We start from the raw sequence: 25,277 nt of genomic DNA, 5'->3' as shown, positions 1-25,277 counted from the left end.
CCCGTCCCTGGAGGTGTTCAAGGCCAGGTTGGATGGGGCCCTGGGCAGCCTGGTCTAGTATCAAATGTGGAGGTTGGTGGCCCTGCTTGTGGTGGGGGGGTTGGAGCTTCAAGATCCTCGTGATCCCTTCCAACCCAAGCCATTCTATGATTCTATGAAAGTAGTGATACTTTTGATATTTCAATGAAAATGGAATCTTTATGAGAATAAATGTAATTCTGTTAAAAAATGAAATTACTTGAATAACTTCTGTCCTCTGGAGCTGGACTGGAGTGGAGGCACACTGCACTTGTGTCTCCATGCTGTGCACACAGATACACTGAGTACATGCATGTTTCTAAGCACATATACAGATGCATGTTTGTTTTGAGACCACTGGGCAGCTGAAACACACGCGTATTGGGCTCTGTTGTTGCCAAACACAGCTGAAAGACAGAAGATCCAAGCTGATGAAAGTCTGGCAGACCTTCCACTGTCACAAAGGTTATGGAAGTGCAGGAGGAGGAACACGCTGCCAAGTGGGAAGCAGCTTGCCAAGCATCTTCCCCATGGCAGTTCTTGCCGCAGCATTGCCTTGTGTGCCCTGAGCCCCACTACTTACAAAGACCACTGAATATGTAAAACAGAAAAAATTCTCTGCCCCAGACTGAAAGCAGGGGAGGAGTGTGTGTGCTGCAGGGTTCACTGGTAGGTGCTAGCAGTCTGCTTAATGACAGTACGAACTAAGGATATCGCTTCCAGTTCACCTGCAGATTACAAAACCTGCTTCAGCTGTACAGTCTCTTCTGTACCTTGTTAAGGGTACAAGTCTGTACAGAGGCAGTTGTAACCTCTGTAAGGTTTCAAAAATGCAAAACTCATATCTTGTTTAGGTTTCAGAATCTTTTGGTCACCATCTTCACTGTCTGATAGTGACAGGACAAGGAGGAATGGCTTTAAACTAAGAGGGAAGATTTAGATTAGACATTAGGAAGAAATTCTTTTCCCAGAGGGCAGTGAGGTGCTGGCACAGCTGTCCAGAGAAGCTGTGGTGCCCCATCCCTGGAGGCACTAAAGGCCAAGTTGGATGGGGCCCTGGGCAGCTGAGCTGGTGGGGGGCAGCCCTGCCCATGGCAGGGGCTGGGGCTGGGTGGGCCTTGAGCTTCCTTCCAACCTAAGGCATTCTGATTCACAGTGCTTCACCCATGCATGGTTGGATTCTGTGCCCCTGTTCTGTTTACGGTTTCTGTCTTCTGCACCTCTTAAGTAAAGAAATTTACAACAAGCTTCTGCTTTTATACTTTTCAGCTCCCTGGGGAACCTGCATATGAAAATCTGCAAACTTACTCTCTTTCAGAGTGTTCTTTAAAGGTGTCTTATTGCAGCACTTACAAAGTGCTGCTGAGTGCTTATGCACCTGGCCCGTGCAGATCAGTTCTGCTTCTCTATGCTTCCTGCCAGCTGCTGTTTCTGTTAACCAGTTGTACTTTTTCTTCCACCTGGACTGTAACATCTTGGAAATAAGCACTTGGTATTTTTCCTCTGTGGTGTGGCATTCGTAGATGCCATTGGAGTACATGGTAGAGAAGACCTGGAACAGAGCATTGGGCCTGGACCACTTTGCGTTGCTCAGAGTGACAGCACTGGGGTTAGGGTGGGGCTTGGGTCCAACACCCAGCATTGCATGCTTATCTTATTTATTTTTTGTATTTTTTGTAGTTGTAATTAATTACTAATTATTTGGTACACATTTGTTAACATATGCTTCCCACTTTATTCCTTGCTGTTTCTCATCCTCTTTTTTTTTCCTCCTTTTATTCTTTTTTTTTTTTTCCTGGTAACTTCTGAAATAAATAAACGGTAAATGAGAATATGAGCTGTCTCCTTTTGAAAAGAAGAATGATGACTGAGGCTAACAGCGTGGAACAAGGATATTGTCTTGACATGAATGGATGCAGGATAAAACCTTACATTCGTATAAAACCAGAGCAGAAGGATTGCATAAGGCTTGACAAATTTGAGTTTTGTTTATTATAAAATATGCACTCAGCTTTCTAAAAGCACAAGGCTTTCTGCATATGCAAGTGCATATCCTATCCAAAAGATCTTTAATTACCAGAAGAAAATACGGAAGATGTAACAAAGCTGTTTCAGAAAAGGAAGAATGTGGAGATTGTTTAAAAAGAGGGCATTTGGTGTGCTGCACCGTACTCAGCACTTACGTATAGGGGAGGAACAGAGAGATTGGAGTGTGGAAGGGCAGAGTCTCCTGGGAGCTGCTCTTGGAAGGGCACCTTAACACTGCCATCTTCATCTGTGTTAAACAAGGATGTTGGCCACCGAGCATTCACCAGCAGTTGAAGCAGAAACTGGTTTTACTCTGCCTTCTCTGGCACAGCAGGCTTGCAGTAGCAAGCATACACTGCTTGTAATGATTAATTTGTAGGACAGACTTCTGACTGTGGGTGGGTGGGCTTCACAAGTTTATTTGTACCAGGAAGGAGTAAAACAAAAGCTGGCCTATTTTTTATGTGATGCAACAAGACAAAAAGGAGGGCAAGGCATGTCAGAGCTTTTATCCTTAATATGTTTTGTTCTACATACTGCTGCTGTTGGAGTGGAGAGGCTGTCTGGCCTGTAAAGCTCAGTCAACAAATAATGCTTTTCTCCATCAGGCCCTAAATCAGATAGAAATCATGTGAGTCACAGAAATAGACTTGATTTTGAAGGTAAGATGCAGAAACCAAAGAACTCATTGAGAGAGGCTTAGGAGGCTGTGGTTTACAAATAACCCCAGAACGAGGTGGTACTAGCACAGGCAGGAGGCTCAAGAGCTTTATTTAAAGATTGTCACGTGCTTGATAGGCATCTGGGCAAGTGTTTGCTATGAACTAGGGGTAAGCAGACAGTGAAAGAGGAGGGAGGATATGGAATCCCGCAGTAGGGAACTGTTGCTTATTAGTTCAAGAGCATTACTTTGGTTGCTTCTAAGTTTAGATCACAGAATGACAGAATCATAGCAATTGGAAGGGACACTTAAAGGCCATCTAGTCCAACTCCGTTGCAGTGGGCAGGGAAACCTACAGCTCGATCAGGGTGCTCAGAGCACTGCCCAGCCTGACCTTCTGTGTATTCAGGAATGGGGCACCCACCACAACTTTGGGCAACCTGTGCCTCACCACCTTCATTGTAAAAAAAAAAAAAAGCTTATATCTGATCTAAATATCCCATCTTTTTGTTAGAAACCACTTCCCTTTGTCCTGTCACACAGGACCCTGCTACAGAGTCTGTCTCCTTCTTGCTTATAGCTCCCCTGTAGATACTGAAAGGCTGCTGTCCAGTCTCCCCAGAGCCTTCTCTCTCCAGGCTGAACAGCCCCAGCTCTTTCAGCCTGTCCTCATACAGCAGTTGTTCCATCCCTTGGATCATTTTTGTAGCCCTCCTCTGGATGTGCTCCAACAGGTCCGTGTCTCTCCTGTACTGAGGTCTATGAGAAAACTATGAGAGTTTTCTCGATATTGGAATTACCTTTATATATAAGTACATTTATAATTACTCAGTACCTCTTAACTAGTGACAATATCAAAGAAAATAACTTGGGAAGACTGAACATTGCAGCAGAGTTGTATTTTGAGGTTTCAGTATAAATGGGTAATGGAATTTGTATACTGTTTGAAGTTGCAGAATGTTTTTTGCAGGAAATTGTGGTGGCAGTTATCTCTTGAAGTGTAAAACGTGGTTTCTGAGAGAAGAGATTAAAGGAAAAGCCTTCTCAAGATCTGGCATTGCACACTGAATCTTAGAGGGGTCAGAATGCTTCTGACATTTCCATTGTCATCTCTTGATAATTTGAACGTGTTGTGCAGTTTTCCCATGGGCGGCACATGATTCTGAGTTCTTAATCCTACTCCCATATTTGGCTTCAAGCAATGTACAGGCTGTAAAAGCTCGAGTTGTGAAGGCCTCATTATTTTTCAGCTTTTAACTCTCAGTATGAATGTGTTTTGTTTTCAAGAAGTTCTGAGTGATTCTGATTAAACCTCTCACCTCCAGAATATAAAATCTCCTTGCATGCAGAAGTCGTATGTAAGTCACTTTGAAGCATTGTAGTGATTTTCTCATAACTTTTCATGGCTCCCAAAAAAATATGGGGAATGAATGGCTGGATGAAACATTTCATATTTACATCAGCATAGGACAGCATTTCATTGCACTTACTGTCATGGAAAGGGTTGCAGCAATTTCCTCAAATAACTTCGGTTGAATTTCCTGTAAAGGTCAGAACTGTAAAAAAAAAAAAAAAAAAAAAAAAAAAGTCTTGAAACCTTCATGTAGTGAACATGGCAGAAGTTCTTGGACTTTCTTTCAGAAAGTACTTGATAACAAATATTGACTGTAACTCTTGTGAGTGGCATGATTCAAGCTGTAAATTAAAGGAAACGTTTTGATAGATGAGCATGAACTTCAGCGTGCTAGGCACACAGATCAGACTTTTTCCTCAAAAGGTAATGGGTGATGAAATTCTGAAACCAAAGCTAAATCTTAAAAAGAAGATGAGAAGTTACGGGTGGGCCAAAGACTTTTCTCCTTGACAACTATTATGTTCCCGTTTTGTTTTTCTCCCCAGCTTGACAAGGCATGAAGGCTGCTCTGTCAATGAGTGACAGTTTTTGAAAACACTTATGAAAAGAGGAAAGTTCTTAATGTCTAGATTTCCTAATCTGAAATAGTCATTTAATAGGGCACAGATATACAGGTATTGTGTTAAATTTTGCTACCTGGTGGAGTTTTATCACAGTCAATACTGTAGTATTCTAAAGCTCACAACCTTATTGAGACTGCCTTAATATTTTTCTGTGATTTATAATGGTTTGGGATACAATTAGAAAAGATCTTTCTTACCAGGAAGAACTGTTCATCATGTTGAAATCACTCTAAAACCCACATACACAGGAGATGGAGACTGAATCTGTGGAGACTGCTTGTGGCATCGGAGAATCTGATTTAAATTTAGTGGTTGAAATGTGAGGTTGCTTACTTCAGGAGTTCCCAAGGAATAGCTCTGGAAAATGATCTAATAACCTGCAATTATCTTTGCTTGGGCTAGGAAAAATGGAGCGTTTCGACTCATGAAGTTTATACTGGGCACTGCCTCAGAATCAAGTATAAAAGGGTACCAAAGAAGAGGTTTTGAGGTACTTCTGAAGCTATTGGCACTGTGACAGTGTACCTGTCTGTGGGCAGGCCATGCAGGGCTCTCTATGGATATTTGTCTGGTGAACATAGTTCTGGAAAGGGCTTTCAAGGTCACTGAGTTTGGTCTGTCTTGTATCACTACAAGGTGTTCTTGCTATGTGGCTTGGAGGAGATTTCAGCATGATGTGGATGTCCTGCAGTACCTGTCCAGTCCCCATTGGCCTACTTAAGAGCATATTGGCCCATAGAGGGTGGGAGTTGTAGCTAGTCAGAGAGCAACTGTATTTGCTGTAATCAAAATACCACCAAGAAACAGTGCAAAAGTCCTAGTCAGGATAGAATAGGATGGTTAAGTTGGAAGGGAACTGTCTGACCATGTCAGGGCTAACCAAAGGTTAAAGCATGTTATTGAGGGCATTGTCCAAATGCCTCTTGAACACTGGGCTTAAAGCATTAACCACCTTACTAGGAAGCCTATTCTAGCATCTAACCACCCTCATGGTAAGAAAGTGTTTCCTAATGGCTAATATGGTGAAAACCTGAAGGAGATCCATCATGCTGTGTGGGATGATAGAGGTTGCTGCTGTACTGTGATGTAGAGGAGGGCAGCAAATATGTAAGAGTTGCAGGACAGCTCTCAGGGTCGAAGTTTTCATTTTACTGAGGGAAGAGTCTGTCCAAAGCCATCACCTGTCTCCAATGTCTGTTCAATGGAGAGGATCTCATCAAATTTGCAAATTACACGAAATGGAGAGGGTCAGTTGACGTGCTTTAAGTCAGAACTGCTGTCCAGAGGGACCCATACAGAACCCTTAAGAATCCCGGAAAGGGCAAATGCCCTCCTGCCCCTGGAAAATAGGGATCTCTGGATACAGACTTGGGCCTTATGGGTTTGAGAGTAGCTCAGCTGAAAAGGGCCTGTGGATCCTGCTGAACAGGAGCTAGTCTTGTGCCTTGGCATCAAACATTGCCAGCAGTTTCCTGGGCTACGTAACAGACCCACAACCTGCAGATTGAGAGAATTGGTATTTTCCTTTACCTGGCACGTTGCTCTACATCCAGAGAAGAGCAACCACTTTTGGTTCCATCAGTACCAGAAAAAATATCAGTAGACTGGAGCAAGTTCTTCTGGGCATGATCCAGGGAGCAGACAGAAAAGCAAGGTTCAAGCTGGGCATAGGGAACATGTTCTTCACAATCCATCAAGCAGTGGAGCAGGTTGCTCGTGCAATTGTGCAGTTTCTGTCTTTGGAATTTTTTTAAGACCTGACCAAAGCTACGAGCAGCCTGGTCTGACCCAAGATGGCTGCCCTCCCTGCTTGGAGCTGGAGGGTGGAGCAAAGAACACAAGGGTTCTCTCCTCCTGACCTAGGGCGAAGCTTGGAGCCAAAGCCTAAATTTTCTTGTGATTTTATTTTTTTTTTTTGGTAGATGGTGGTTGATAGACAAATGGCCTAGCCTCTTTGATGTGGCAGTTCCCTGTCCATGGGTTTACTTTCATGAAGCTCTGCTCCACCACATGTTTTCTGTGTGCCGCCAAAGAGGATGATCACCTTAAAAGGCTGTCAGTTGCAAAATGTGCTAGGGTTAGCAACAGCTCTGATGGCAGCTCTATATGCTTCTGCCAATTATGGAAACATTTGTCATATTTTCCTATTTAATATTTTTCTTCCTGCCGTGGTTGTTGTTTCTGTGGGCTTCTTGACATAGGGGAAGCAGACTTAGCTGTCTGTGCAGAAGGAACACTGAACCACGTTCTGCCCTGTGTGTCAAATGTACAGCTAATGAATGGATAAACAGAATTTTTTTTCACTAGTCAGCTTTGGTAATCTTTAGTAATAGAACTGCAAAGCTGTCCTACAGTTTCCATGCCTAAATAAGGAATTAGCCCCTTTTAAGAAAAAAAAAAAAGTATCAGTTGGAAGAGTTACTGAAAATGACTTCCATTTTGTGACATTGCAACTTCTATAGATTCTTTGGGGAAGCATTAGAATAGATCTGGTACACATAGAAGTTATAAGAAATCATGGGAGCTTAAGATTTAGAATATTCTGTAATACATCTTTTTTTTTTTTTTTACTTCTTTTTCTTCTCCCTCTCCACCTGCCTTTCCTTATGCAGGAAATAAAGAAGGACATGAAGAAAGAAAATACTGCCAACAAACCACCAGAGAAGCCTATAAATGAAATTTGCAATGGAAGCTCTTTACTGTTGTCTGAGACAATTATTAGAACCAACAGAAAAGGTAAAGTATATGGAATCTTAAATGCAGAATTGCATTCAGACCTTTAAAAGAATGAAATGTAACCTTTCCTTGTTTATAAAACTAAAGCTAAAGTTTATTTAAGTGTAAAGGCATAGCAAGAATATTAAAATTTTCTCATTCTCCTCTAGAATGGCATACAGATGCATGTATTATGTCCAGTATTTCCACATTAATTTTCACAGGCATCCCGTTCTTCTTAACAGAAATCCCTCCTAGATGCATTTAATTAAGAAAAGCAATATGAACAGATTACTAAAGCTTATTAAAGTAATGAACTGACAGCTTGCATATGCGAAGCTTTTTGCACAGTTGTGTCATTCAGGTTATGTCACATTGAGGTATTCATGTTTTATCTGGGACAGAGAACGTTAAAAGAAAAAAAAAAAAAAGACAATGTGGAAAATGGAAAGCTTAACACATTAGTTTCCTGGGAATTGTCTACCGCTGTCATGTATTTCAGATTGCACTGCGTGCTCTCTGTGCCTGGCTAGAATCCCATGGCAGATTCCTATGTATGGTTTTGAATTGTTTAAAGGAAAGCCTCCAGATCTTCTGTCTCTTTCACTAGCTCCCACTTCCGCTCTCAGAATATCAACAAAACAAAAAGTTGGCGATGTAACAGATAATGAGGTGGATTTTTCTTTAGGTTATTATATTTATGCATCAGTTTGTTTGCAGGAAAACGGCTATCTACATGGAAGAGATGGCCTGTATTTTTCCCAGGACATTTTCTTGCTTACTGTCTTATACAGGCTAATCTGCTGTCATTAATCATTGCCATAATGCAGTTTCCATTTTGGCGTGCCTTCTGTACTGTTAGGGCTATGCAGATGGAAAATTTCTCTTACATATGAGTGAAGATTGTAGTGTATGAGCTGGCAGGTTGACTTGAGGTCTTAGACCTTAAGGTTCGCAAGTGCAAGTGAGGAAGATTTAATAATTTCTGCAAAATATATGGCTTCCTTTAAAATGTAAGGGGGATTAATCTTTACCATTTTTGCTAGGAATAATGTCCCCTTAAAAAAAATTGGAAAGAAATCTCAGCAAGCATTGTCTTCTGTGTTTGCAGTGTTATCCTGAATCTGGAGACACATCCAAAATTCCTGCTTTGGGTCATAGTTTCTTCAAACAACAGAAGAATTAAATTACCAAGAATGATTCTTTTTCATGGCTGCTATACAGAACCATATGAGTGGTTGTGAAATTATCTAGGGATTAAGCCTGTTCCATATTGCTTCAGTTGCTATTTGGAGAAGACTAATAGCTGTGGCAGATGCAGAGATTTGGTTCAGTCACAAGGGGATAACACTCCAAATCTGAAAAGAAGAATAAAGGCTTTCTCCTCCTCCTTCTTTCCTCTAATTCAGAAACACTGAAAGATTCAGAAGATAAAGGAGGTTCTCTTTTTCTGTTTTTGGTTGGAGAAGACAAACTTCATATTTGTTTATAGACAACCAAGGAAAGACACATTGAGATCTTCAGTTTGAGTAAGGGATTAGATATAGAAATTAGCAGGTCTCATATTAGGATATTACTGCACTGAATTTCATTAGTGGAGACTGCACTTTTCATGGCTACCTCTGGGTAGTGTTGATGTTGAGGTTGATAAATGTTCTGACTGCTTCTCTGTGGCTATTTCCATTGCTGCCAAGCAGACAGTTACAGTATGCCGTAATCTACTCCAGCATCATGGCTAAGGATGCACCAAATATGACAAGACCAAAAGAACTTATCTTTTTTTCTGGGGTCAGTTTAAGCGTGGTGCTACAGCCAGCTTGTTCAAGTGAGTACAAACACACAAGTAGCTATTGTTGTGTCCAATAATCAAGAGTTTTCTAAGAGCTACAGGGCATATCTCCTTGTTGAGAGTGTTGCAATACATTGCTGAAGAAGGAGCCCTAAAGACCACAGGGATTCTTTTCTTCAAATGTCTGTGTACTGTGCTTTTTATTAAGCCCCATCTCAATCTGTTTATTGATCACAGAATCTGAACTGAGCTGACCTGAAAAAGAGGTGGGTTTTTTTGTTGTTGTTGTTATTAGGAAACAAAGAAGGGACAAATGTATCTGCTGCAGTCCTTTGGCTCAAAATGGTGGCTGGAGATGCATTCACTCGATCATCACAGAGCTCAGGAAATGGAGGAAAAGACAGAGGAAGCAGTTTTATTTCTTTTGGAAGACTGGAAGGGTTAAGGAGCTCTGTGTGGTTGTTAGTACATGTAGATGCACAGGAGACGCATTGGAGCAGGTGATATCAAGAGATAATCGGGCTCTGGAGAAAGGATGGTCACAACACGAGTGTAGAGCATCTGTGCAGATCCTGTCAAAGTCTTCCTACTAACTTGTGCTGTCCCAGAAACAGGAAATCTAGCAGGTCTGCTCTCAAGGAATTTGTGGAGTTACCTCCAAGGACAGAGATGTTCAGGAAACACAGAGATGTAGCACTGAGTGACATGGCTCAGTAGACATGGTGGGGATGGTTTGAGGATTGGACTAGAGGATCTTAATGATCTCTTCCAACTTTATTGATTTTATGATCTAAATATCTGTAGCTACTGTTCAGCAGTGAAAACAGCAGTCAGTCTGATTTATTTGCTTGGGCAATGTAATTTTGCTGTTTGGAAGCAGATCTGGTAGTGGTAGGAATGAAGTATCACGTCAGTGTCAGACACATCAGTGTCTGCTACCAAGATGATAAGTGCTTTTGTATGGCTGTGGTGTTACATATTGCATAGTTTTGCTGTTTAAGTTGCTTGGCCTTAAATAAGTAGCAGCACTTTAGTAGGCATTTAGAGCAGGAGAATCTTGGCCTCTTTGGCTGCTGGCTTGTGGAGAGTTTTTCCTTGAGAAATATTGACAAGTGTCCAGCAGTGGTATTCAAGGAAAACAGTTAAATTATTTGTAAGAAACATCTGAATAGCTAGAGGAAAAGAGTGGATTTCTGAATAAAAAATGATATTATGAATCCAGCTTTGTATCTTGTTTCTTGACGTTAGTTCTTGCTAAGCACTGCGTCAGGGATTCTTAGGATAAAATCAGTGTAAAGTCGAAGCGCTTCTTTTAAAGACTTGTGTCATCAAATAAGTCATGAACATTGCTTTTGTGGGTTACTGATGTATTCTAGGGAAAAAATCAAGTTGGCTTAATGCCACGAGTAGTAGCCAACTGTGTTAGTACTTCTATTACATACTGAGGGTGGCAGCTGGTTGTGGTATTGCTAATGATTGGTCACCAGCTATCAGTTACTCAGCTTTTTGTTAAAGATGGAGATAAGATGGAAGGATTTCATTTTGTCTGCTTTTCACTGAGAAAAGTAAAAACAGAACATTTCTCATTGTTTAATGTTTTTTAGTGACTGCATATACTATTGACCCAACAGAATTGTACAGTAGAAATGACTGCTATGGTCATCAATACAGCTGATCTGTATTGATGTTCTTGTGTTTTTGTTTTTGTTTTCGTTTTCAGATAGGCAGCTTTATTTTCTGATTAATTCACAGAATCATAGAATGGCCTGGGTTGAAAATGACCACGATGATCATCTAGTTTCAACCCCCCTGCTATGTGCAGGGTCGCCAACCACCAGACCAGGCTGCCCAGAGCCACATCCAGCCTGGCCTTGAATGCCTCCAGGGATGGGGCATCCACAGCCTCCTTGGGCAACCTGTTCCAGTGTGTCACCATCCTCTGTGAAAAACTTCCTCCTCATATCTGACCTAAACCTCCCTGTTTCAGTTTAAAACCATTCCCCCTTGTCCTATCACTATCCACCCTTTTAAACAGTCGTACCCCCTCCTGTTTATATGTTCCCTTCAAGTACTGGAAGGCTGCAATGAGGTCTCCCCGGAGCCTTCTCTTTTCCAAGCTAAACAAGCCCAGTTCACTCAACATTTCCTTTTTTTTCCTTTTTTAATTGCAGAGCATATCTAAAATTACTCATGAATTGCAGATATTTCAGGTATCTCTTCTTCAGGCTTTTTGCAATACCTGAGTGATACGTGTCTGGGTTATGTTGCAATCTGATATGATCATGTATGGTGGCGATAATCACCAACATCTGGAAGACAGAACATCTTAATATAGCATTCCAATGCATTTGTACTCGATCTCTGAAAAGCTCAAAAAAGAACTATTTGAGATGTCCTTTTGCTTCCCCTGACAACTCTGGGCTAGTTTTAGTGGTTACCTCAGGTGCTGCTCTATCAATCCCCATCTAAGGAAAAAGGCCATGGCACTGAATGACTTGTCTGAAACTGCCTGAATGTCAGCTGTGCTTTTCTTACATATGCTATGCCAGAATCTGTGCAGGATCACTCATTTGCTTCTTCCTGAACCTCATATAACTGGTGTGGGTCTTATTGTATCCTTTCACTGCTCCATAATTTTTTCATACAGAACTATTGCTCTTAATCTTCTGTAAAACCGAATTTAAAAAAAAAAAAAAAAAAAAAAAAAAAGGTTTATATCCTTGGATTTAGTTAGAATTGACATTTTTGTACCCTGCTAATAGCAGAATTAGGAAAGTCTTCCCCGAGAGCATTTTTAGATTGGTGAAGGAAAACGTAAGTAAAATTATTGCTATTGTTAGTGTTATTCAATATCATAAGAATATTAGTCAGATCTTGGAACAGGAAAACACTGGAAGGTATCTCTTCTCTTTAATTTTTTTTCCATCATGATGAAATTCCATCTTTCCAAGTTAGCTTTCGAAATCCAAAACCGGATCGCAAATTGTGACATGATTTCAGATCTGCGTAAATTCTGTAAGATCTTCATCCATCTATAAAAGCATGCAATGGAAACTTGCATGTAATGAGCTTAACTGTTAAACAACTAAGGGTTGTTTTATGGTAGTTTTGTTCCAATTTCTAAGTATTCTCTGTGTACTGCATTATTTTGTGTATCTGGGCATAATGTATTTTGCCTATACGTAGGTCATGTTGCAGAACTGGCACTGATAGGCAGTATGCAAACTAACAGCAATTGTTAAACAAGTGAAAATATTTAAGGAAAAGAAACATAGCCTTGCCAGGTGTATTTGTTCTATACAAACTGTAAATATAGTCAGCGCTGAGGTTATTCAAGCCAGAAAATCTGGAGCAGCTCATCGTGTGTTACATGTTCTTCATCAGAGCCAAACACTGAAAGCAACAAAATTCTTTTTCTCTTTCTCTGGAGAATTAGTTATTTTTACTTTCCACTCTACATATAAATAATAAAGAGAATTTCCATCCTATCCTGAAAAGGGGAATTTGTTGAAAGTAACTGTGACAATATGATATATTGTTTAATTATGAACAAATAGCAACTGCCTTTTGTATGGAAAACTGAGATTTAAGTCTTTTTTTTTTTACATAAATTTGAGAAATGGGAAAAGCATTTTACAAGAAAAATGCTTCATTTTATGATAGGGATAACGCATTTACTAAAAAGACAAACCGAAAGAGTTTTATATCTTTTAAGTGATGCATGCAGGCTATTAATCTGGTTATCTTTTTCAACAAAAAGGCAAACCTCAAAATTTCTGTCGTAAAATCTTTTATTACTAAACCTAGAGCAAACAGCTGCCTTTGTCACACGCCAGTCATGTTTGATGAAGTGTCTGACCTTCAGTATGCTCAGCTTTGGTTTTTCTTTCAAACACAGTAGAAGGTAGAAGGCATTAATCTGCCTTTCGATTGGATTATCTTTCTGCTGTTTATGTGTTTCAGACATGCAGACTGTGGTGTTCCCTTGCAAAGACTTCCAACTTCAGAGAAATTATAATAAGCATGAGAAAAAAATTCCTTTCAGTTTTTAAGATTAGCTAATTGGTGCACAATCAGCTTGTACAACTCTGCACAAGAGCATACTTCTCAGCCAGTTAAGGTTAAAATATGCACACAACACATGACGTAAACCCAAAATGAGACATAATTAATCACACAGGAAACTCAACTTTAGCAAAATAATTTTTCTTTGTGTTTAAATACCATATTTGTATACCACCATTTGTATTTCCTTTAAAAGTATTGTTTCTTGAAACTAAATATGTGGATAATCTTTAGTCTCAGGTAAGCAGTTCTACATAGAACAACACCATTTTCAGTTTAGAGAGGCAGGAAAAGACAAGAGATTTTGTTGAGCATATAGATGGCAGCCAGGAAGAAACTTTGTTCTTAGGTATACCTGTGTGAGATCTTTGTCAGATTGATGTATTTGTTGTGGAGGAAGGTGAAGAAGGTTCCATTGCATCTCAGAGGAAAAACCTCTACTTGTTCCCTTTCAACTATTGAAAAATGGTATTACTATAAGGAGATAATGAGACTCAGGGGGTGTTCTGTTCACATTATTTAATGTGCAACCTGTGGATGGTACATGGGAAAACAATGAAGCTCTCCAGCATTTTAGTTTGAGGATGCTTTTGACATAAATAATCTTCAGTAGTGAAACTGAGGGGTCACAAAGTGTGTGGAATACAGCTAGTTTTGGGGCTGATGAATCAGATGTGTTCAGCTGAAGGACAGTTGTCCAGTGTGTGAGTATCGTTCCTTGCCTCGTGGAGCTGTACCTTTGGATTCAGTATCCTTTTATATAAATACATTTATGTAGCATGCAAAATCATAAAATTGTGAAATTTAAAATGATTGTGTTGTTTGTCTTAAAATTATTTTGGGTTTTCTTTTTTTAGTTCTGTCTATACTGTGAAATCTGCCTAAAATAGGCTTATCTTGCTGTGCAGGGATAGGCATTACCTCTGTTACAAATTTGAGATGAGTGTGTTGACTGTTTTTGTTTTGTTTTGCCTGGAATAAAGATCTTAACGGTGTCTACTTAGCAACAGCGGAACAGATGCTTGCTTTTTTTTTTCAAGCAGATCTTGTTTCCAACTCCTATTTAAATAATGACTTAATATATTCAAAATATAAACTTTTTTTCCTGTGTTCTGGTCATCTGCCACCCTGGTTTTCAGTTGGTCTCATTAGGTATCTAGATTCCAATCACTTATTCCAGTGAGATCATTTACTTTCTTGTAATTTAATTTGCAGTATCCCATCTTATTTTCCCCATAGTTCCTACCTTTCTTATCAGCTGCTGCTTCCTGGTTCTCTGCACAATGCACAAATGCTGTCCCTGATGCCACTGGCATGGGACTACAGTTTGTATCCTGAGGCTGTGTGCAGGAACAGCCTGTGGAAGTCAGTTTAAAAATGGTTTGAATTGGAATTTCGAGTTAATACTATTCTCTGGATACTTTGACTTAGATGGCAGGCTTTTTGCATATCATGTGTTCAGCTCTGGGAATCTCATTTATGGAGCATGCTGTAAAAACGTAAAATGCAGTCACTGCATCAAGGAGCTTACTGTATATATGTGTGTGTGTTGATATAGATCTATGAAACAAAGTAACAGACAACTTAAAAAAAAACACTATAAAAGACAAGGGAAAATGCTGTTTTGAATGATTGCTAGCAGTCTAATTTTTTAGATTTCTTGCAGATACGGTACACTTGTTTTAATGAAAGATTTAAATCTGGATCTACATCCGGAGAATAGGAGAGTGTTATGAAGAGAATCATTATGATATTGGAAATTTTACAGATGGTGGTGTGTACTGACATTGAAGACAAAGAGGAATCAGATGCCCCTTTCATACAGAAGTCTGAAGAAACTTAGAGGATTGAGTTACAGGATCAGTGATCAGGATTATAAGCAGCTTACAGGTGAAGCAGAGAGGTGGTTATGGAGGTAGATGAGGACATTTGTTAGGTTTGTTTTTTAAAAAAAAATATTTTTTATCAGTGGGAAAGCATAGTTAAGTGAATTTTTAAGGAAGAAATAAAGAGAATAGATGAAGTTATGAATAGAGCTTACAAGGGTAGCTGAAAGAACTGAAAGAAAAAAGAGAAGAAGTGGTAGAGATTCCTCTAGTAATCTACACAGGAGTGATGTAGGTATCTGAGCTTCTCAGGTTAAACTCCCTGTATATGAGAGAAAATAGAGAAAAACAGGTTGTGCTCTTATCCAGTACTGTGTCAAAGTTGTCATATCTTAAAGTGATTGTGCTTTGACTATGAGGAGAATACAGTATATAGTGCCCATATGGAAGCGCTGTAAGCTGAATAACCCACCCCTGTGTTTGTGTTCTGACAAGGTGAGCATGAGAAAAGTCTCAAAGTAGTTCTGCAGCTTTCTCTTAAAAGACATTGAATGGAGAGAGAATGAGAGAGAGAGAAACATGAAAAGTGAACTCTGGGGACAAGCTGGGATTGCTGGAGGGCGATTCAGGTAGCTTGAGGGTAAAGATTTAGCTAAAATTGTGATAGACCTGAAGGAGGGTAAATAAATCTGTAGTGTAGTTCAGACTAATGGAATTTTTCTCAGTGTCCTCTAAAAAACATGAGTAGAAAGAGAAGACAGCAAGATGGCTGAGTGGATCTTAGGATGATGAAAAACAGACTTCTAAGTACAAGAACAAAATCAGTCGGGAAGATTCCAGTTCAGTGTGTGTAGAAGAATGCTGGGGTATGAGTAAAATGTGTTTTAGTTTGCACACTCCTATATTAGATGCACGATGCTATCTTCACTAAATTTTCAAACAATCAGCAGAGAGTTGCCTGTCCTGGCAAAACTCTCTTGCAGTATCTGCTGAACTTAGCAGGTTTCTCTAGCTGTTGATCATACTATGTATAACTGAAGATCTGAATGGCCAGTCTGTAGGCATCTGTTTTTCTGGGTTGATAGCAGAGGCAATGTCTGGATCATCCAAGGGTTGCTAAATACATCAGCAAGTTCAGGTGCAAACCATTTTGCTATCAACAGTGCCTACAATTAATGCAAGCCAAATGCAATGAAATAGTACTAAATGCTGGATCCTTCCTTGTTAAGGTAACAACAGCAGCAATGAGAAGTCTGAGGCTTCCTCTTTTCTTAAAAATAAGTTTTCCTATCACAAAAATGACTTTTTTTCCTCAAGCTTCTGTAGAAAAGCATCTCCTTGCAGCTAGCAGTTCCTTCCTGATTGCTGCTGTAGGAGTCCTTGGCCTCACAGGACTCAGCTGCCTTGGATCTCTGTCCTTGACCTGCTGTCCTGCACTCAGCAGTTCATCTCTCTCTCCTTCAGTCTTTCATCTAGAAGTAGTGCTATTTTCATGGCTAACTTGGTTTGGAAATGTACAGGCTGCCCTTTCTCCCTGCTCCTCTTTCTGTGATTGAGAAATGGCAGAAGATGAGCAGAGTGGCTCATGTGAAACCGAGCCTTACAGTGAGTCACTTGGGGGGCAGGGGAGAGGTCACTGTACACTCCCCAGTGACTAGCTAGGACCATCTGCACCTCATAGCTGTGATAGAAGAGAATCAGACTTTCTGTTATGTTAGAGAAGATGAATAAAAGGAATAATGCAGACATGCTCTTGAAAAAAATAAAAAAAAAATAACCCTATCTGGAATTAAAAATTGGGGTCTTTCCTGTAAAAGCGAATACCTTTTTCACGAGCTCTGCAGTTTTGCTGTTGTGCTTTGAACTGGTTCGAGGATGCCTGTCTTTCTTGGCAATAATATTAATGAATTTGTGACTGCTAAGTTAAATACACCCATCTAAGTGTGCTCTTACATTGGCAGTCAGATCTGTAGCTCAGTACCATTTTACTTTGCTTCTTGGATCATAGCTGAGATGGTGCTGTGTTGCTTGTATAGAAACAGGGAACTGCTGTGCTGAAACCAGGTCTGTGTGGCTGGTGACATTTTCTTTCTCCTATCTGTAGGTGCCTGTGGGTAGTAATAAGAGCCAGGCGTGTTACAGTAAGTTAGGGCACTAATGAGTACAGTCAGGAAGCTGGAGCCTCCCGGCTTCTTTGACAACCTTAAAACCCTTGAATGATTTCTGAGGTTGTGTGAGGTTGAAGTGAAAAGCAGTGCCTGTCAAGAGCTCCTTTGGGTCTCCATCAAATTGCAGAGCCATGCAACTTGTAGATACAAACTGAAGACACAATTAATTAGTTTAAATGAATGGTCTGAGAATTTGTTCTTAACCCAGGAGCCCTCTGTAAAGATGATTCATGGATGTATATGAAAGTTTAATGTAAACATATGTCTTTGTATTTTTTCTGTGATGTATTTTTTCAGAAATAGCTCCAAATCAGTTCTCCCTGCATTGAGAAAGAGTGACTTGTTTTGCTGCTGTTGAATCACTTCAGTGCAGTGAATGTTTTGACTTGTGTGTACTTGGACCAAAAGGTAACTACAATTATGGTTCAAGAGCTTCCCCTTCAGAGGGAATGACATTTGTAAATTCAAATTGGAATCAACTACTCAAGGCAGTGGTGAGAATGTACCCATCAAAATGGCCCTGTAGCTTCTGTTAGGAAACTTTAACACTGTCTTGATGCTTTAGGAGACCTGAGCAGAGTTCTGCTTGGAAGTGCCCTGCAGGACCTCTGGGAATCAGGTACCAGCCTGAGTTTTGGTTGAAAGTCAGAGGGGGAGTTAATTCTGCAGGCCTTTGGTGCTCTAACAGCAGGTGGGCAGCTCAGCTGCACCATGCTTCTCTCTCACTCCCCTTCCTCAAAAGAACAGGGGGACAAAACAGGATGAAAAATTGCTCATGGATTAAGTTAAATTAATGGAAAATAAAAACAAGCGTAGGCCGTGCAGAATCAGAGGGAGAAAACTGTTACTCTCTAATTCCCATCAGCAAGTGATGCTCAGCTATGCCTCAGGAAGCAAGGGCATCAGTGATCTCCGTCCTCTTCCTTGCCCAGCTCTCATTTCTGAGTGTGTTGCCATACAGCACGCGGTATCCCTGTGGTCGCTTGGGTCAGCTGTCCTGGCCTTGTCCCCACCCCACTGCCTCTTGGGGTTACAGAGAGCTTTGGTGCTGTGCCAGCACTGCTCAGCAATAGCCAAAATGTAGGTGCGATACCAGCACTGTTCTGCTGCAAGTGCAGAGCACAGTACTGTATGGGTTAACTCCACCCTAGCCAGGCCCAACGCAATGCACTTCACACAAGTATTTTTCACCTGTTCTCTTCCCCAGTTCCCCTTCCTCTGTGCAGGTACATAAAGATTACAGCTCTTTAAGCAAAACTTTACTTTAGGCTGCAAGAAACAACATGAAAGCATTGCCCAGTATACTTAAGGCACATTGTGCTGATTTATGATCTGTCACAGATTCTGTGAAGCATTTTGTTTCCAGCAATTGATAGAGGCTTTAAAAACTTCCCTCTGATGAAGTGACATGCCTGGAATGAACTTGTCACTACATTAATTTTAGTTTATCTTCATACTCAGCATGAAATACTTTGATTCATCTAATTAAAAGCCCTTGAAGTTAGGTAAGTTTGCTCTACTGTGACTAGATTTGAAAAACATGCAGAAGTAGCGGCCAGTTCTGGTAATGCACAGCTTGGATTATTTTGTGTAGGATGGCATCATTAACTACTTATGCTTTCAGTTTTCAGATTCTTGTTTGACGTGAATATCAAGATACTATGTATGCAGAGGGATATTTCTTGTTTCTACTGGCATGATATTTCCTACTTTTTATTCATTGAATATTTCACAAATGTTTTATTTTATTTCAAAATTTCCTCCCATACAGTCCCATACAGCATTATCTTTTCCAGCATGGCATGTTGTGCTGCTGTTCACAGTACACTTTGATTTTTTTATTGCATTTTTTAGGATTATCTCACTGTTTTCTAATGCTACGTCACAGTTAAGATGAGCAGCTCAGATGTACTTGTTTCTCCTCTCCATCTTTATGCATTTCCTTTTCAACTATAAGTGCTTACTTGAGCCTTTTTCTTATTTGATGTTAATTTACGGTATTGTGTTCTTTAAAAATTCAAGACATGTTGCTGGTAGTGGTTATTTTCTGAGCTCCTTGGTAGGGTGGCTGTGCTTGACAAGGGGGTGAACTATGGAAGTGTTGACAAGCAACTGATTGTTGCTTCTTGGCCCCAAGGACAAAACTGCAATATGAAAGATTATTATTAGCTGTCACACAGCAAAAGCTATTATTTCCTAACTTCAGCACCTACTTTATTTAGAAACTGAAACAGAGGCAAGGCAGAGGTCCTTCTGGCAAGAAGCAGAATGTCAGCATGCTTCTCTGCACGAGCTGGGTAGCCTCGGAGAAGCTCTGTACATTTGTAGCTGTTTACCACAGCGTTGTTGTGGGATACATCTTCATAAATTTGCCACTAAGCTCTGTGGCCCATTCCAGAATATGGGCAGCACAAGGGCCCCAGGCCACCCATGGCAGGCCGAGATACCTCTGCTCCCCACCAGCAATACTTGCCTGCTCCATAATCTGTTTTTGATGCTGAGATCTCTGGAGATTGAATTTCCTCCCCTTTGCCCAGCTCCAGTGCTCAGCCCGGTACTGTGTTTGTTCCTTGGGTTTCTTGAGCAGCATGCAGTGGTCGGTGACAAGGTGACACTGTGTTTAACGATCAGTCAGAGTACAGAAGGAGTCCCAGCTATCCAGTAGCTTGAACCTAAGCCATCGTAAACATTTAAGCAGTTCTTTTTTATGCAGAGTCATGCATTTTCCTGTTGGCTGTCATCTTCTGTCCTTGGGGATGATTCAGTGGTAAAATAACTAATTTAAATACCCTCACACAAACTTCAGTCATCAGCACCATTTATTTTAAGTAACTTTAAGTGCTGTCTTTCTGTATTTCCCTACTTCATTTGGTACCTTGTGTAGACTTCTGACAGAGTACAGATGTCCCTGGTCTGCAGTTTGGTACAGAGCTCTGAATAGACTGCAAAATGCAGTGTCAGCCATTATTACTTTGTGCAACTACAATAATAAGATTTAATAGTTTTTTCAGACCTAGGAATTCTTTGCTGGTCCACTGACTCAGCATAGTGTTATCGTGAATTACATGGGTTGTCATTAGTTCTGGGAATTCAGAAGAGCTTAGGAAGTGACTAGGAAATGGTTTAACTGAAAAAGCTCCAGTGACCTAAGGATAACCAAGGTTCCCTCAAAAGCCTGGCAGCTACTGGGGAAAAGAAAAGTAATAAACATTGAAAAATTTATCTGAGGCTGTGGTTTCAGAACCACTTCAAGCCAGCACTGCCACCAATAAATAAATAAATAAATAAATCCACTGGTTTTCTTCTTTCCGTGCTCTAGTGCAGACGTTTGGTTGCTTGGCAGGCAGAATTGGGAGAATTTAACATTAAACTATGTGCAGAGGCTATTTTTAATAGCAGGGTCAGCTCACTGCCTGTCTCCCCATACTGTGTCAAAAACCCTTCATGTGACAGCAGCAAACTGGAGGAAGCAGCATTGCTGCCTTCTATTTGTTTGTGAATGAAAGTTGTTGTAAAAGTACTCTGAGAGAGTGATGGTTTGTCAAACTTTATAAAAGATGGTTTGTGTCATTGGTTCAAATTGGATGAGCAAGGAGCTCGTGCACAAACTCAAGGGGAAGAAGAAGGCCCATGAAATGGAAAAAAGGGTCTGACCACTTAGGAAGGATATAGAAATGTTGTCAGGGCCTGCAGATATGCGACGAGGAAGGCTAAAGCCCAGCTGGAATTGAATCTGGCTAAGGTGATAAAGGATAATAAAAAAGGCTTTTTAAAGTATGTTAACAGTAAAAGGAAGACTAGGGAGAATGTGTCTCCTCTACTAAGTGAGGTGGGTGTTCTGGTAACGGGGGATGCTAAGAAGGTGGAGATACTGAATGCCTTCTTTGCTTCTGTCTTCAGTGAAAAGCTCTCCCTTGGGAATCCCAGACCCTGGAGGTTAGTGAGAGGGTCTGGGGAATTGAAGACCTCCCTTCAGTCAGGGAAGAGGCGGTCCGAGAGCGCCTAGGCAACATCAATGTTCAGAAATCCATGGGACCCGATGGGATTCATCCACGGGTGTTGAAGGAGCTGGCAGAGGTGATTGCTGAACCGCTTTCGGTCATCTTTGAGAGGTCTTGGAGAATGGGGGAGGTGCCTGAAGACTGGAGAATAGCCAACGTCACTCCGGTCTTCAAAAAGGGCAAGAAGGAGGATCCACACAATTACAGACCAGTCAGCCTCACCTCTGTCCCTGGAAAGGTGATGGAACAGCTTGTGCTGGATGCCATCTCCATATAAATGGAAGAGAAGGAGGTTATCAGTAGTCAGCATGGGTTCACCAGGGGGAGGTCATGCTTGACCAACCTGGTAGCCTTCTATGATGTTATCTCTGGCTGGGTGGATGGGGGGAGAGCAGTGGATGTAGTCTACCTTGATTTCAGCAAGGCATTGGATACTGTCCCCCACAACATCCTTATAACAAAGCTGAGGAAGTGTGGGATAGATGAGTGGACAGTGAGGTGGGTTGAGAACTGGCTGACTGGCAGAGCACAGAGGGTCATCGTTGGTGGTGCAGAGTCCGGTTGGAGACCTGTAACTGGCGATGTTCCTCAGGGGTCTGTGCTCGGTCCGGTCTTGTTCAACATCTTCATTAATGACCTTGATGAGGGGATAGTGGCCACCCTCAGCAAGTTTGCTGATGATACGAAGTTGGGAGGATTGGCTGACACGCCTGAAGGCTGTGTTGCCATTCAGCAAGACCTGGATAGGCTGGAGAGCTGGGCAGAAAAAAACCGGATGAGGTTTAACAAAAGCAAGTGTAGAGTCTTGCATCTGGGGAGGAATAATTGCATGCACCAGTACAGGTTGGGGGATGACCTGCTGGAGGGGAGCTCTGTGGAGAGGGACCTGGGTGTCCTGGTGGACGACAGGTTGGCCATGAGCCAGCAGTGTGCCCTTGTGGCCAAAAAGGCCAATGGCTTACTGGGGTGCATTAAAAAGAGCGTGGCCAGCAGGTCGAGGGAGGTGATCCTCCCCCTCTACTCTGCCCTGGTAAGGCCTCACCTGGAGTACTGCGTCCAGTTCTGGGCTCCCCAGTACAAAAAAGACAGGGATCTCTTGGAAAGAGTCCAGCGGAGGGCCACGAAGATGGTGAAGGGCCTGGAGCATCTCTCCTATGAAGAAAGGCTGAGTGAACTGGGTCAGTTTAGCCTTGAGAAAAGAAGACTGAGAGGAGATCTGATCCAGGTCTATAAATATCTGAGGTGTGGGGGGCAGAATGGCGAGGCCGGACTGTTTTCAGCAGTGTGTGGAGACAGGACAAGGGGAAACGGCTGGAAACTGCAGCATAGGAAGTTCAGCACAAATGTGCACAAGAACTTCTTTACAGTGAGGTGACGGAGCACTGGAACAGGCTGCCCAGGGAGGTGGTGGAGTCTCCTTCTCTGGAGATGTTCAAGACCTGCCTGGATGCCTACCTGTGTGACCTGCTGTAGGGAACCTGCTTTGGCAGGGGGTTGGACTCGATGATCTCTGGAGGTCCCTTCCAACCCCTACAGTTCTGTGATTCTGTGAAACATCAAAAGAAAGCAGATGCTGCCTTGTCTGTTTGAATGATCTGCTACACTCCGCTTTTGTCTTGAGCTAGAGAGGTGTAGGGCTTGGTCAAGGTCCCACAGATCCAGCATCACAGTTACATATCAGCCCTTTTTCTTCTGCCACTTCTTATGACCACAGAACACTTTGGTGGATGCCATTACACAGGCAGCTGACATGAGCCAGAGGCTTATTTAGTCACAGACTTTAGTTGAGGAAGTAACTTCTAATTCGTGTGGTGAGTGTAATGGAAAAGACAAGAGGAACTTGACAGCTATTTTTAGGAAAAGATAGTGTTTATCTCAGCAAAACTAGAAAAGATGTAGAGACATTGCAGACCTTAAAGCTAGACAGATTTTTTTTTCCATTCTAAGGTGAAAGAGTTTCTGTTTCTTTGTTCCCCAGTTGCTCTGTCGGTCTGACTGGTTCTCCAGTTACATTTTTCTTTCTGCTCCAACTGATAATCCTCCATGCCACTGAATGAAAATCTCACTAAAGGACTGAAGATGGAGGTGTCAGGAAATTAGGAAAGCTAATAAAGTGATTTCAAATGCACAACATAAACTGAACAGCAGGATAACAGAAGTGCTTTTTCCTCATTTCTGTAGCTTACAGTAATTGTAATAAGTAGATAAACTGTCTCATTGCAAAATTTAATTATTCAAATAATGTTTTTTCCACTTCTAAAATAAAAACTCAAACTACTGGGTCTATTAAATCTAGAAGAAAATACTTATAACCGTGCTAAAGCATCATCCCAACAGCTGACACTGGGTTTGTCCTTGAAGACTGTGTTTGATTCAGAAGGAGAGGGAGCAGCCATCTAGTGCCAGGTATGTGGATGCTGTATGGAAGGTGAGGTATGGAGCCAACCTGCCTGCCTTTCCTTGGAGCAGTCTAGTCAAGCAGAGCTTGGAAAACCTTTGTTTATGAAAGAGACAGTACTTCAAACCCATCAAGGAAAAAGGCTAGGCAGGTGAAATTCCCTGGCGTATTTAGGTAGCTTTGTTTCAGAGGCAGATAAATAACTTTACCAAAGCGAAGAGGCAGTTTAAGGGAAACAGAACACAAACCAGTAAATTGAAAGAAAGTGATCTGTTCCACCTAGACAGCTTCAGTTTGTTGATTGATGTGACATTAAGGTGCCTTGGGCAATGTCCAGTTGGAAGTCTGTGGAGGTAGCCCCATGCTAAGGCATTGGTATAGAAGTTGTGTGAATGCTGCTGGGGGAATAAAATATAAGGGTTTGATGGCAGGTTCAACATGGAGTCTTGGGTGCAGATGCATTCTGGATAGATCTAGGAAAGCACTGTGCAACTGGATCGCAGGAGCTAGTTCCACTGATAAGGAGTTCCTTCCTTGGTACAGGTCAGAACTGATACGAAGTTGTCACCATTCAGCTGTCAGGAGGAGAACTGATTGTGGCCCTAGAGGCAGAGCCAAAGGGTGGTATGCTGAAGTGTCACACAAGTAATGACACATCCAGGTTTGTGGAGGAGGGAAATGTCCAATAGCTGCTGGATGAGAGAGGCTTGCAACAAGTGAGGTGACAGAGGATTTTGATGGGGAATTACGTGCAGAGGATTTGTGACGGTAGCTGTGCAGCTTAGGAGCTGCTGGCATTTGGTATTGTGTAGTAAGTCCGTGTTATTTCTGTATGGAAATATTTCAGTGTCTAATTTAAAATCCACTGAAAGCTAGTAAAAAATCTGAAAATGCTCAGTAAGTTAAAATCATTAGCAAGATAGTTGGTGGTAAATCCTTTGACTGAGGCAGAATGCTTATTTTCTTAATCACTTACTATTCTGAATATTATATGGGAAGTTACTATGCCATACATATAGAATAATTGCACGGAAATTAAAAGGCAGGCAATCATTTAATATAAAGGCACAAAAACCAGTAATTACATGTTCTGCAGTCGGCTGTAGGAAGTTCTGTGCCATGAAACTGAGGATATAAGCATGAACTGTCCAAGTCAGGAGGAGGGCAGAGCAATTAGCAATAGCACTTGTTTGATTGAAATATCTGCCTTTGCTTTGTTCTGGATGTGCCCCACCGTTGGTGTGATGAAATTCATTGCTTCATTTGCAAGAGTGGCACAATACCCAGGTGGTCATTTGAAGTGTACTCAGAAATCTGATGCTTATTACAGCATCTTTGGGACCCAATGATATTTAATGTGGAAGTGGATGCTTTTTCTGTCCTTTGCAGTCTCTCCCTATAGAGGAGACAGCTTCCTAGTAGCTGTCTCCTTATGTAAGGTATTAAAAATTACATTAGATTTCCACCTAAACTTTTCAGTTTTAATGCCAGACCCAACATGGAGGAACTATTACTGCTCTGAAGAACATTTTTTAAAATAAATTCACCAATTTATTTTACACCAATTGCACTGCACACAATGCAGAACTTTATGAAGGTTTTATTCAATTCTTTCCTTGTCTAGTAGTAAA

At 41.3% G+C, this 25,277-nt stretch overlaps 1 protein-coding gene across 3 annotated transcripts in view; it reads left to right on the top strand.

Annotated features, from left to right (window-relative positions):
- The window catches only part of SH3KBP1 (SH3 domain containing kinase binding protein 1), a 217,383-nt gene that overhangs the window by 66,413 nt on the left and 125,693 nt on the right, over positions 1 to 25,277 (top strand). For 2 of the 3 annotated variants that reach the window (XM_042866909.1, XM_042866910.1), the window contains one exon: positions 7,297 to 7,420. The exons of the other annotated variant lie outside the window; for it this stretch is intronic. In XM_042866909.1, coding sequence (XP_042722843.1) covers positions 7,297 to 7,420 — 124 coding nt within the window. The remainder of the gene's footprint in view (positions 1 to 7,296; positions 7,421 to 25,277) is intronic. 3 annotated transcript variants of the gene reach the window in all.

Source organism: Lagopus leucura, unplaced genomic scaffold, assembly GCF_019238085.1.
Source record: "Lagopus leucura isolate 7727_CA_CO unplaced genomic scaffold, USGS_WTPT01 Super-Scaffold_100001, whole genome shotgun sequence".
Taxonomy (NCBI): Eukaryota; Metazoa; Chordata; class Aves; order Galliformes; family Phasianidae; genus Lagopus; species Lagopus leucura.
The sequence above is the reverse complement of the archived record's forward strand: the minus strand, read 5'-3'. Positions and strand labels throughout refer to the sequence as shown.